The 14,188-nt window shown below is 51.4% G+C and overlaps 1 protein-coding gene across 5 annotated transcripts in view; it reads right to left on the reverse strand.

Annotated features, from left to right (window-relative positions):
• Window positions 1-2,782: 2,782 nt before the first annotated feature.
• COMMD9 (COMM domain containing 9) overlaps window positions 2,783-14,188 on the reverse strand; it is a 48,010-nt gene continuing 36,604 nt past the window's right edge. The window contains exons 3-5 of one of the 5 annotated variants that reach the window (XR_012903515.1): window positions 4,581-4,887; window positions 3,207-4,281; window positions 2,783-3,124 (exon numbers count right to left, since the gene is read on the reverse strand). Coding sequence is in view for 4 of the 5 variants with exons in the window: in XM_075927499.1 (XP_075783614.1) it covers window positions 3,646-4,281; window positions 4,581-4,871 (927 nt within the window). In the remaining variant the exon portion in view is untranslated. Of the gene's footprint in view, window positions 4,282-4,580; window positions 4,888-14,188 lie in introns of those variants that run through there. The other 4 variants (XM_075927503.1, XM_075927500.1, XM_075927499.1 and 1 more) reach the window with 4 other exon arrangements.

Genomic DNA, 14,188 nt, shown 5'->3' on the forward strand with positions numbered 1-14,188 from the left:
TAGTTTTGGTGCCCAGCCACCATAGGCCCATATCACTCGGTGCCCATGTCAATATCCTCTTAGAAGTTGCAGGTAATGGGGATTGTGCATATAGTGCTGTAAGTCCAGGCCCAAAACCTATTGACCATGCTGACCACGCTGCCTGTATAGTCTGGGTTTCTTACACTTGCATTGCCACTTGGAGTGTTACAGGTGTTCTGCGCAGGCAGGACAGCAACCAGGGAGCCTGTGAATCTAGCACTCAGAAGTAAAGGGAAAAACTCCAAACACAGTGGCTGTGTCTACACTAGGCCACTTATTCCGGAAAAGCAGCCGCTTTTCTGGAATAAGCTGCGAGCTGTCTACACTGGCCGCTTGAATTTCCGGAAAAGCAACGACGCTCTACTGTACAAAATCAGCCGCTTTTCCGGAAAAGCTACGCTGCTCCCGCTCGGGCAAAAGTCCTTTTTCCGGAAAAGCTTTTCTGGAAAAGGGCCAGTGTAGACAGCTTTTCCGGAAAAAGCAGAAGAAACGGAAAAAAGCAGTTTGGACACCGCGAGACCCCCGTAGGAGCCCTGGACTTCCTGGTAACCCGAGCTGTTAAAGAGCTCGGAGGCAGCTGGGCGCACGTGGCAGGAGCGTTCCGCAGACCCTGCTGCCTGAGCTCTGCCACATGCCGCTGTGCTGCCCAGGATTCACCTCGCAGCCCAGCATGGCAGCTCAGGGTGGTGAGCCATCTGCACCCCCAGCTCAGGAGGCCCCCAGGGGCCACAAACACCGGGCCCCATCCTGCACCCCCAGGGAGCTGGAGTCCCTCCTGGATCTCTGGCAGGAGGAGGAGGGTCTCCATGACCTACATTCACGCTGACGTAATGCTGACATTTACACCCGGATGGCCGACAACCTTGCGCAGCAGGGACACCCCAGCCACAATTGTGAGCAGGTCCGCTCCAAGGTGAAGGAGTTGGGGTACGTGCGGGCCAGCGAGGGGAGGGGGGCAGGACCAGATGCCTGCCCCTACTACAACAGGATGAATGCATTTCTGGGCCAGCCAGCCCCACAAGGTCCGCCAGTCCGAGTGGACACCTGCCAGTGCCTCCCCATCATCCGACCCACCGAGCCGGAGGAAGGAGAGGACAGCGACGGCATGGCGGCTGGAGAGGAGGCCAGCATTGCCACCCAGCAGGCCCCCTCCAGCAGCTCTTCCAAGGCTGAGGCTGGGGAGGAACCCACTGGTGAGTGTTTGCAGTTTGCACCCCCAAAGGGCAGGAGGCGGAGGGCGGGGGGGGGGGGGGAGAGCCAGGCACCCGGAGGGGAGAGGGGAAGAGCATGTCACTCAGGCCACGTGAGCTGCACGCTGCGTAGCATGAGGCAGCAAGCAGCACGTGCAACAATATGCAGCCTGGTGACCGAGTGGCACGTGGCCGCAGCAGGCAACTGCAGGGCACGCCTGGGACCGTGCTGCTCACATTTGGTGGGACCAGGGGGAAGGGTGGATGCCGGCTGGAACCGGCCAGGGCCCCAGGGACTCAGCCCAGAGCCCGCACCTCCGCCAAGGGTGCAGCATGGAGAACGGCAACACTGTCCCATGCCTGGCTGTGAGGCACAGCCAGCTGCTCCTGGGAAAACCGCGGTGTCACAGTCCCTCGCCTGCTCCCAGTGCCTTGGCTGGTTCCCTGAGGGAAGTCCCCACTGTGGCCACACATGTCCCTGGGCTACACATGTCCCGAGTGGGCCTTGCGGGAGGGATAGTGGGAGGGAGAAAGGCCCCTGAGTTTTGCTGCAAGGATGGGACACCTCCCCCACCCAGTCACTCCTCTGATTCAGTTCAGGAGATATCCCACGTGAGGGGATCTGAGAGCCCAGACCGCCTCTGCCAGATGTGCTCCCAGGCACTGTGTGGGGATGCATCTTGTTCCCTGTCAAACACCACTGATTAGGCCAAAGCTTTTCACAGTCTCCACTGGCAGGGAGTTCCACAGGTGAACACAGCACAAGCACCCTCCCGCCCTCCACGGGGCCAGGATACAGACCGGTGCTTACAATACCCTGGAGGGAGGACCCTACTCCAGGGGCGGTCCTCCTTGCCAACATACAACACGGGGGGAGGAGGGGAACCGAGTGGGCCCAAGCCACTCAACTGTGGGGTCACCTGGGCTCAGGGGTGGAGGGCATGAGATGTGGGGACAGTGGACGGCCTGCCTGACTGACCCATCCTTTCTTCTCTTCCCTGCAGCGAGACCCAGCACCAGACCGTCCACTGCGGCAGCAGCGGCACCCCCAGCTGGCCAACCCTGGAGGCGCAGGCTGCGTCAGAGGGCCCAGCTTCTGCGCCGCCACGTGAACGCCGTGGAGGGCATCCAGGGCTCCATTGAAGAGCGGGTGCAGGGGGACCTGCAGTGGCAGCAGGAGGGCTGGGCTGCCTTCCTCGAAGAGTGCCGAGAGATGCGCAGCTCGCTTGACATGCTGACAGCACATTTCGTGTATGCCATTCACTATGGCATGGCCAGACCCCATGCCCCCCCCATCCCTCCCGTAGCACAGCCCATGCTCCCTCCTATCCCTGCTCCTATCCCAGCTCCTGCCCCTGCTCCTATCCCAGCTCCTGCCCCTGCCCCTGCTGCTGCTCCTCGCCACCTCCCCTTGCAGGCTGCCCCGACGCAGTCTGCCCAGCGTGTGCAGGTCCCCCCCCTCGGAGGAGCGCTCGCAGGGGCCGCACGTCGCAGTAACTGCCCCCCTCCCTGTCCCAGGTGAAGGTCTCCCCCCTCTCCCTGTCCCAGGTGAAGGTCTTCCCCCTCCGCCTTGTAAATAAAAAGTTGTCTATTTTTCAGTTCATTCTTGTGTTGGTTCTTGTGTTACTCTAGTAACTGTAAGAAATGATTTGAGATGCCAATTAGCCACTTAAATTTAACAGGGTTACAAACTGTGGACAACAAATTCTTTACTCTATCACCGGGGAGGCCCTTTGTAAGTGGTCATTGGTTTGTGGCGCATAAAGAAATACTGAGACTTTTCAGTAAAATGTAAACCACAAACTATATTTACATAGCTAACAAACAAGCAAGAACGGTGAAAAGATGCACACTACAGATTATTAAACATAGTCTAGGCACAGGGAGGACAATTGGGTAGTGTTGCTGGCCACCTCAATCCTTTGGTCCTTCCGGGCCTCAGGAGAGGAACAGCCAGGAGATCCCTCGACGGAAGATGACAACGAAGCTGGCCACCTCAATCCTTTGGTCCTTCCGGGCCTTGGGAGAGGAACAGCCAGGAGATCCCTCGACGGAAGACGAGTGGAATCAGGTACGCTGACTTGAGCCTTCCGCACGAACCCCAATTCCTCTTGGCTGTTCTTCAGGACAGGTGATGGTGGCCTAAACCCTAGCCTAAACTAAAAAGAAAAACCCTACCTAAGCCCGACGCACCCAACGAACAGTCACGATTACGGACGATGTGCTTTGACCTGACGCTTTACAATTGGGGGGGAGGTAAGGGGAGGGGATAGGGAAGGGTAGGGGATGGGAGGGAGTAGTCTGGGGAGACCCAGGCGACCCTACTACAGGGCTTGGGCAAACATGTCCACCAGAGCCTCTCTGATGCGCACCGCATCCTGGCGCGCCTGGCGGATGGCAGCTGTGTCGGGCTGCTCCAACGTCTGTGCCTCGGCTACCATCCATGCAGGGAGGAAGGCCTCCCCACTGCACTCCACAATGTTGTGGAGCACGCGGCCAGTTCCTCCGTTGCATTCTGCTCACCCATGTCGAGACGGGTGAGCAGACAACGGAAGCGGGCTTTTAAGCGTCCAAAGGCCAGCTCCACTGGGTTTCGGGCCCGGTTGAGGCGGTCGTTGAACCGGGCCCAGTTCTGGTCCAGCTGCCCTGTGTAGGGCCGCATGAGCCAGGGCATCAGGGGGTAGGCCGCGTCCCTGACGACGCAGATGGGCATAGGCACATCCCCGACAGTCAAGTCCCGCCGGGGGAAGTAGGTGCCCGCCTCCAACCTGCGAAACAGTCCAGAGTTCCGGAGGATGCGGGCGTCGTTTGCCCGGCTGGCCCAGCCCCCATAAATGTCCACGAAGCGGCCCCAGCGGTCCACGAGGGCCTGCAGAACAATGGAGCAGTACCCCTTGCGGTTCATGAAACGGCCCGCTCGATGCTCCGGGGCCCGGATGGGGATGTGGGTGGCGTCCAGGGCTCCCCCACAGTTGGGGAACCCGAGGGCAGCGAAGCCGGACATGGTATCATCCACGTTGCGCAGGCGGATGAGTCGCGAGAGCAAGACGTCGTTGATGGCGTGGACGACCTGCAGCAGGGAGCAGAGAAACACAAGGGAACACATCACATACGGCAGGGGTGAGTGTGCGCTCCCTTGGGCCCCCCTTGATTCCCTCTCTCTCTCTCTCTCACACACACACACACACACACACACACACACACACACACCCACCCCAGGGCCCCCCTCACCCCACGGCCACCCCCACCACCAGCGGGCCTGTGCAAGGGAGGGACGGCCCAACCCCTGGGCGACCCAGCCTGGAGTCTTGCTGTCCCTGGGTCTGGAGTGCAGCACCCTCCCCCCATCCCACTCCCCCTGGGACTTACCTCCACGATGATCACTCTGACGGTTGATCTTCCCACCCCAAACTGCTGTCTGGTGTGGCCAGCTTCCAGAGCGCGATGGCGACCCGTTTGTTCACAGGGATGGGTGCCCGCAGCCGGGTGGCGGCTCTCTGCAGCGCGGGGGTGAGCTAGGTGCACAGCTGCAGGAAGGTCTGCTTTCTCATCCGGAAATTCCTGATCCATTGCTGGTCGTCCCATAGTCCGAGGACACCAGTCGGTGCTGCTCTCCAAACTCCAGACGGGCCTCTCTACGATGGGGTGCTGATGCGACATGGTTGCCAGGGCCTCCCTGGTGAGGGAATCCAAGGTGATCTCAGCCTCCTGGTACATGAACACCATGGCACCGGCCTCCAGCACGAGCAGCAAGCACTTGTACAGCCCCAACAGGGGCCCGAGCAGGCACATGGCCACCCACGGCTCCATAGTAGACAGAGCAGGGCAGAAAAAACAAAACTCAGGGAAAAGCAGTTGGGGGCCAAAGGGTGGTGTCCCCAAAACTCAGAGGGCAACCACCGAACCTGCGAAGGGTGCCGGTCCCTGGCAGAGGCCCCAAGGCACGGGAGCAGGAGACCAACAGCTGTCCGGCAAGACCCCTTTAAGCACGTGTCTGAACGGCGCTCTGGCCCTGCCCCTGGAAAGGTCTGGTGGCCTTTGCCCTCTTCAAAATGGCTCCGGGTTTCTGCATGGAGTCTGGCACGGCAGCCTTAGAGCTGCCACAACTGGGGCAGCAGTGCTCAGCTGGTGGCTGGGAGGCAGCACAAGGTGAGGTGAGGGGGATGGGGCAGGCACTGGGGGCTCCAGGGGCAGGGTTAATGCTGGGGGGCTCTAGAAGTGGTGGGGCCCTAAGAGGTGGGGAGCTGGCATTGGGGGACTCTGGGGGTGAAGCTAATACTGGGAGACTCTGGGGGCAGGGCTAGTATTGGGGAGCTTTATGGGGTGGTGGACTTTTTGAGGTAGAGGGCTGACAATGGGGGCAGTGGGGAGTCCGGGGTGGAGACCTAGCACTAGGAGACTCTGGGGGCTGAGCTAGTAGCGAGGGAACTATGGGGCTAGGGCTGGCACTAGGGGGACAGTGGGGATGGGGCTAATATTGGTGACTAGAGGCTGGCACTGGGGCAGGTCTTGGGGGGTTGAGTGCTGTGGTGCTCTGGAAACAGGAGGCTGGCACTGGGGGGGGGGATTTAGTGGTGGGGGGCTGTAAGGGACAATGGGGCTGGCAGTGATGCATTTGGGATGTAGGGCTGGCACTGCTGGGCTCAGGGCAGAAGGCTGGTACTGGGAGCGTTGGGTGCAGGGGACTCTGGGGTCAGTGTCTGGTGCTGGGGGGCAGTGGATGGGTGGAGGGCTCCAGAGGTTAGTGATGACATTGGAGGGGGGGGCTCTGGGTGCCAGGGCTTTTTATACCATAGACCGGCAAACTTTTGGTGGAATGGTAACATCTAATTTGCATATTTGAATATTTATATGCAGGATGAATATGCAAATATTCAAATAAAATGTTGCCAGGAGGACAAAAGTTTGTGAATGGGTTTGCTGGTCCGCAGTATAAAAAAGGTTGGGAACCACTGCTCTACAGAACAGACCTTCCCTCTCACCCAACCTCCCCGCTATGTTTCCTAAGCAACGGGGACTGCATGGTGTTCCAGCGAGGCAGCAGATAAGGAAGGCAGTCAAGTCAGTGAGGTTATGTCAGAACTGATTTTAGGTCTCATGCTGCTCATAAGTATTAAGAAAAACATCCCTTAATGTTGAAATTGGATGCCTTGTTATTTTTAATAACATTGGCATCTCTTTTTTTTTTTGTACTCCCCACGATCACTGCTAGTTGCACTAACTGCTGGAGCTGTCGCATTCTATTTTCTTTGGCTACTTCTAATAGCATTGCAGACATGGTGGACAAAGACGGGAGCCACGGGAATTGCTCTCTGGGGTTAAGAACCCTGCCCAGAGCGATCCAGCTACAGTTCTAGGCTGTGACGTAGCTAAAAATTCCACCTCTTAAGAGGAGGGGAGCCCCACATGAGGGAATGTTGGCATGAGAGTGGAGTGGCTGAATCTAAGAACCTGTTTTATACTAGCTAGGGAGATTGTTAGAACTAGAGAGGTTTGCAGGCTCACACTGCAAAATGAGACTCCAGATCTAGATTTTGAATATTTCAAAGTTCAGATCCAGGTTTTTGTTCAATCAGTTACAGGGATAGAGGGTGACTGCAAAAATGAGTTCTGGATTTGGTTTTGGATCACCCACAAGGTGGGTTGTGTATTCAAAGCTGGGGGCTTGTATGGGCCTATCTCTAGTGAACCTCTTTCTAGAAAAATATGCTTAAACAGAGTTGATGCTAACATAGTATAGATGAATGTAGTGGGAAGTCTGGAGGCAATCCAGACCTGACTGTGCTGAATGTGCGGGACTGGGAGATGGGTTGGAAATGGGGGGGACTACGGCCTATAATGGCAAGGAGAAAGGAGGGTCAGGGCACAACAGGGAGGCAAGATCAAATCAGTATCTTAGATGCCTATATACAAATGCGAGAAGTATGGATAATAAGCAGGAAGAACTGGAATTGCTAACAAATAAATACAACTATGATATCATTGGTATTACAGAAACCTGGTGGGATGGGACGCATGATTGGAATGTTGGTATGGAAGGGTACGGCTTGCTCAGGAAGGACAGACAGGGAAAAAAGGAAGGAGGGGTTGCCTTGTATATTAAAAATGTACACACTTGGACTGAAGTGGAGATGAACGTAGGAGATAGCTGTGTAGAGAGTCTCTGGGTTAAGCTAAAAGGGGTAAAAAATGAGGGTGATGTCATGCTAGGAGTCTACTACAGGCCACCTAGCCAGGTGGAAGAGGTGGATGAGGCCTTTTTTAAACAATTAACAAAACTATCCAAAGCCCAAGATTTGGTGGTGATGGGGGACTTCAACTATCCAGACATATGTTGGGAAACTAACACAGCGGGGCACAGGCTATCCAATAAGTTTCTGGACTGCACTGGAGACAACTTTCTGTTTCAGAAGGTTGAAAAAGCTACCAGAGGAGAAGCTGTTCTGGATTTGACTTTAACAAATAGGGAGGAACTAGTTGAGAACTTGAAAGTGGAAGACAGTATGGGGGACAGTGATCATGAAATAACAGAGTTCATGATCTTAAGGAAAGGTAGAAGGGAGACCAGCACAATTGAGGTAATAGATTTCAGGAAGGCAGATTTTGATAAGCTCAGAGAACTTGTAGGTAAGGTCCCATGGGAAGCAAGACTGAAGGGAAAAACAACTGAGGAGAGTTGGAAGTATTTCAAAGGGACGTTGTTAAGGGCCCAAAAGCAAACAATTCCACTGTGTAGGAAAAATAGAAAATATGGCAAAAGACCAGCTTGGCTTAACAAGGAGATCTTGCATGATCTCAAAATAAAAAAGGAGTCATATAAAAAATGGAAGCTAGGACAAATAACAAAGGATGAATATAGGCAAGCAACACGGGAATGCAGAGGCAAGATTAGAAAGGCAAAGGCACAAAATGAGATCAAACTAGCTACAGGCATAAAGGGAAACAAGACCTTTTATAAATACATTAAAAGCAAGAGGAAGACCAAGGACAGGGTAGGCCCACTGCTCAGTGAGGAGGGAGAAGCAGTAACAGGAAACTTGGAAATGGCGGAGATGCTCAATGACTTCTTTGTTTCGGTCTTCACCGAGAAGTCTGGAGGTGTGTCTAACGTAGTGAATACAAGCAGAGAGAGGGTAAGTTTAGAAGGTAGGATACACAAAGAACAAGTTAAAAATCACTTAGGAAAGTTAGATGTCAGCAAGTCACCAGGTCCTGATGAAATGCATCCCAGGATACTCAAGGAGCTGATAGAGGAGGTATCTGAGCCTTTAGCTATGATCTTTGAAAAATCATGGCAGACAGGGGAGATTCCAGAAGACTGGAACAGGGCAAATATTGTGCCCATCTATAAAAAGGGGAATAAGAACAACCCAGGAAACTACAGACCGGTCAGTTTAACGTCTGTCCCAGGGAAGATAATGGAGCAGGTAATTAAGGAAATCATATGCAAACACTTGGAAGGTAATAAAGTGATAGGGAATAGCGAGCATGGGTTTGTGAAGAACAAGTCATGCCAAACTAATCTGATAGCTTTGATAGGATAACGAGCCTTGTGGATAAGGGAGAAGCAGTGGATGTGATATACCTAGACTTTAGTAAGGCATTTGATACGGTCTCGCATGATATTCTTATTGATAAACTAGGCAAATATAACTTAGATAGGGCCATGATAAGGTGGGTGCATAATTGGCTGGATAACCGTAGTCAGAGAGTTGTTGTTAACGGTGCTAAATCCTGCTGGAAAGGGATAACAAGTGGAGTTCCGCAAGGGTCTGTTTTGGGACCCGTACTGTTCAATATCTTCATTAATGATGTAGATATTGGGATAGAGAGTACGCTTATTAAGTTTGCAGATGATACCAAACTGGGTGGGGTTGCAACTTCTTTGGAGGATAGGGACATAATTCAAAATAACCTTAGCAAGTTAGAGAAATGGTCAGAGGTAAACAGGATGAAGTTTAATAAAGAGAAATGCAAAGTGCTCCACTTAGGAAGGAACAATCAAGATGGGAAGCGACTGTCTAGGAAGGAGCATGGCGGAAAGGGATCTAGGGGTCATAGTGGACCACAAGTTGAATATAAGTCAACAGTGTGATGCTGTTGCAAAAAAAGCAAATATGATTCTAGGTTGTATCAACAGGTGTGTTGTAAGCAAAACTCGTGAAGTCATTCTGCCGCTCTACTCTGCACTAGTTAGGCCTCAGCTGGAGTACTGCGTCCAGTTCTGGGCGCCACATTTCAAGAAAGATGTGGAGAAATTGGAAAGGGTACAGAGAAGAGCGACAAGAATGATTAAAGGTCTAGAGAACATGACCTATGAAGCCAGGCTTCATGAACTGGGCTTGTTTAGTTTGGAAAAAAGAAGATTAAGGGGGGACATGATAGCGGTTTTCAAATATCTAAAAGGGTGTCACAAGGAGGAAGGAGAAAATGTGTTCCTCTTGGTTTCTGAGGAAAGGACAAGGAGTAATGGGCTTAAAGTGCAGCAAAGGAGGTTTAGATTGGACATTAGGAAAAAATTCCTAACTGTCAGGGTGGTCAAATATTGGAATAAATTGCCAAGGGAGGTGGTGGAATCTCCCTCTCTGGAGATATTTAAGAACAGGTTGGATAGACATCTGTCAGGGATGGTGTAGACAGAGCTTGGTCCTGCCTTGAGGGCGGGGGGCTGGACTCGATGACCTCTCGAGGTCCCTTCCAGTCCTATTATTCTATGATTAATCCTCGCAGTATCACATGTCTAACAAGGGTCTTGTTCTTGTGAAATGTCAAGGACCAGGAGGTTCCAAGAGACTTCTACATTTTTAAAAAAAAATTCTGGAATGTTTGAAAGTCACTACTCATTACACCAGACAGAATTTTATGTGTGTTTTATTAATGATCTGTCACCATATTTTTTTCTCTAGCCCTTTGTAATTTTGGTGTTCTGATGCTATAGTGCCCTGCAAATACCTACCGCTAGTCTAGGACTAGGACTGCTAAGTGCTATTGCAGTATAGCCGGTCCCCGACTTACGAACGGGTTACGTACCAAACCCCTGGTCGTAAGTCAATTTGTTTGTAAGTTGGGAATACATTTAAATATGGCCACGCTGTTCGTAAGTGGAGGTTGGTCGTAAGTGCGAATGGTCGTTAAGTCGACACGTTCGTAACTCAGGGACCGGCTGTACAAATAATAAGTTACAACAGGTGGATAGCAATAATAAATTCCAATTGATACTAGCCAGGGACTGCAAAGTGACAATTACTTCAGTCTAATGCAGTGGTTCTCAATTTGTTTCAGTCCACAGATCAGCAGGCCAATCAAAAAATTTTCGTGGACCACCTCCTTTTTAAGACATGATAAAAAAAGAGCCAACAACGAACTTTTTGGTTTGAAATTTATTTCTTATTAACAGATTTTTTTATTCTCTTCTCGTTGACAAGCTTTTCAATGTTTGGAGTGGTACAGGCAGTCCCTGTGTTACGTACAAGATAGGGACTGTATGTTTGTTCTTAAGTTGAATCTGTATGTAAGTCGGAACTGGCGTCCAGATTCAGCCGCTGCTGAAACTGACCAGCGGCTGACTACAGGAAGCCCGAAGCAGAGTTGCTCTGCCCTGGGCTTCCTGGAATCAGCCACTGATCAGTTTCAACAGGCTGAATCTGGACGCCAGTTCCGACTTACATACAGATTCAACTTAAGAACCCCAGGCGTCCCCAAGTCAGCTACTGCTGAAACTGATCAGCGGCTGATTCCAGGAAGCCCGGGGCAGAGCAACTCTGCCTCGGGCTTCCTGTAGTCAGCGCTGGTCAGTTTCAGCAGCGGCTGACTTGGGGATGCCTGGGGCAGAGCAGCTGGGGTGCTGCTGGGTTGCTCCAGTAGCGCCGCTCCTCAGTGCTACTGGAGCAACCCAGCAGCACCCCAGCTACTCTGCCCCAGGCGTCCTGATTCAGCCGCTGCTGAAACTGACCAGCAGCGGCTGAATCAGGACGCCTGGGGCAGAGCAGCTGGGGTGCTGCCAGGTTGGTCCAGAAGCGCCCAGAGCGGTGCTGCGGGATCAACCGGCAGCACCCCAGCTGCTCTACCACAGGCCGGAGAAAAGCCTGGTCTGCTGGGGGGAGGGAGGGCGCACTAGCTGCGCCCCCCCTCCCCCAGCAGAACAGGGAGACGCAGGCGGCGGACCGAGACGCACAGCGGTCCCGCCACCCGGGTCCTCCGTGGCTTTGCTCCGCGTCTCCCTGGTCTGCTGCGGGGGGGCTTTTCTCGCCCCGGAGGACGCGGCCAGCGGGACCGGGGCGCATCTGGGCGTCCCGCCGCTCCCTTCTTCTGGGGTGAAAAAAACCCCGTTCGTAACTGCAGATCCGACATGGATCCACGTAACTCGGGGACTGCCTGTACTTGATAATGCACAACGAATATCGCTTTCCACTGCAAGCCGATTCCTCTGTTTGGACTTAACATGCAACAAACACGAAAATCTAGTCTTACACATATAAGTTGATGCAAATGGCAAAAGAAATCTGACTGCGTGTGCTGACAGATTTGGGTAACTCCCGGTCACGCTGGCCCAAAATTTCTCTATGGTAGAATGCTGGTACACGTCTTGAGCCGCGAAATCATTTTTCAGATACAAGAATTCCTCCTGCAGATCCTCTGGAACACTATTAACATCTGTTGTAAATGGATTCCTGATGAAAGATAATCCATCCCTTGTACTGTCCACCTCCAGAAAGTATCGTTGGAATTCATCTCGTAGCTTCCGAAAATGATCGAGAATTTGTGTCCAAATGGCTTCCTTTTCCCCGAGCATGGCATCCACATATGGAAATTGAACCAAATTATTGCCTTCAACTCTTACGATCCAGAGTTCCAATTTGTCAAGAAAAGCCTTGATGATGCTTTGGTGAGAGAACAGATGGTGAGAATCTTGCAGTTGAAGATTCAGTTTGTTCAAGATTCCAAAAATATCGACAAGATACACACGTTCTAAATTTGACTGCTTCAGCACATTTCGGAATTCCTCTTTCCCTTGAGCCTGGAGAAATAAATCCGACTCCTCTCTCAATTGAAAAACTCTGTTGAGTACGTTCCCTGCTGACAACCACCATTACAGAAGTGTAGACCACAACACATCAATGTCGGAACCCATGTCCAGGCAAAATCTTTTGAACAGCCTGGTGTTCAGAGCTGATGATTTGATGTGATTCACTACTTTCACCAACCCTTTGAAAATGGTGTTTAGTTGACCAGGCAATGTTTTTGACCCCAAAGCTTCTCTATGAATGAAGCAATGAACTCCGGTTACCATTGGAGTGCACTGATTCACCAGCATTTGGAAGCCCGATCTTGAGCCCAGCATGCCAGGTGCACCATCAGTGGTGACACCCACAAGATTTACCTAATCCAGACCATGTACTTCAAATAAATTGTTAACAATTTCCATCACATCCTGAGCCTTTGTGGTGGTATCAAGAGTCTTACAAAAAAGAAACTTGTCTTTGAAGTCTCCCTCAACCATGTATCGTGCAAACACCAATAGCTGAGAGTACAATGTGATGTCGGTCAATTCCAATTGAATGGCAAACAATGGAGACTTCTTTATTTCATCCACAACTTGATCACTGATTTTCTGTGATATCGCATTAATCCGTCACGATACTGTGTTGTTAGAGACAGATATATCATTAAGATTCCTTGCTGCTTCCTCACCAAGAACTAGCCGCACCATCTCTTTTGCACAGGGGAGCACAAGTTGCTCTATAATGGCATGAGGCCTGTGCAACTTTGTATACAACAATGTAGTAAGCACGCACTGCATTGCTTGTCTTATTGTAGAATGCACTTGTTGAGTCGAGACACTGCCATTTCAGACCTGATAACCTCCGTTCAAAATAATCTTCATCCTTTTGCAACAAGCTGGGGTAACACTTTTTGAGATAGAGTTTCAGCTTAGCCGGCTTCATTGCAAAAAAAGCAAATATGATTCTAGGTTGTATTAACAGGTGTGTTGTAAGCAAAACTCATGAAGTCATTCTGCCTCTCTACTCTGCACTAGTTAGGCCTCAGCTGGAGTACTGTGTCCAGTTCTGGGCGCCACATTTCAAGAAAGATGTGGAGAAATTGGAAAGGGTACAGAGAAGAGCGACAAGAATGATTAAAGGTTTAGAGAACATGACCTATGAAGCCAGGCTTCATGAACTGGGCTTGTTTAGTTTGGAAAAAAGAAGATTAAGAGGGGACATGATAGCGGTTTTCAAATATCTAAAAGGGTGTCACAAGGAGGAAGGAGAAAATTTGTTCCTCTTGGTTACTGAGGACAGGACAAGGAGTAATGGGCTTAAAGTGCAGCAGGGGAGGTTTAGATTGGACATTAGGAAAAAATTCCTAACTGTCAGGGTGGTCAAATATTGAAATAAATTGCCAAGGGAGGTGGTGGAATCTCCCTGTCTGGAGATATTTAAGAACAGATTTGATAGACATCTGTCAGGGATGGTGTAGACGGAGCTTGGTCCTGCCTTGAGGGCGGGGGGCTGGACTCGATGACCTCTCGAGGTCCCTTCCAGTCCTATTATTCTATGATTCTATGATTGAGTCATTCCCCAAGACTTTGAAACCAATAACACATTGTGGCAAATCCACGCCTTCTTTTTCTTGACAAATGAAGACGAATTTGATATAGTCCTCGGAATACTTGCACTTGACATTTCTTCCTGTCGTTGCCATTATAAACAAACTACACCACCATGTAAAACAGCACATGTAGCACAGGACAAACGACACAGCAACCACTCAGCACGACGGCGGCAGCCTCACTGATGCTCAGAGACTCAGACGGAAGTTACTGGCAATACAACGTGGTTGCGTCCTAGGTGATGCTATGGATGACATGCTGCGTGCTTGTGAACATGGCATAAAACAGTCTAATGGCAGTACCTGCTCATGCCGTGTGACTTTGGACAATGTTCCTGTGGACCACTGAAAAAGTCACCGTGGAC

The sequence above is a fragment of the Pelodiscus sinensis genome, chromosome 4 (assembly GCF_049634645.1).
Source record: "Pelodiscus sinensis isolate JC-2024 chromosome 4, ASM4963464v1, whole genome shotgun sequence".
NCBI classification, from domain to species: domain Eukaryota; kingdom Metazoa; phylum Chordata; order Testudines; family Trionychidae; genus Pelodiscus; species Pelodiscus sinensis.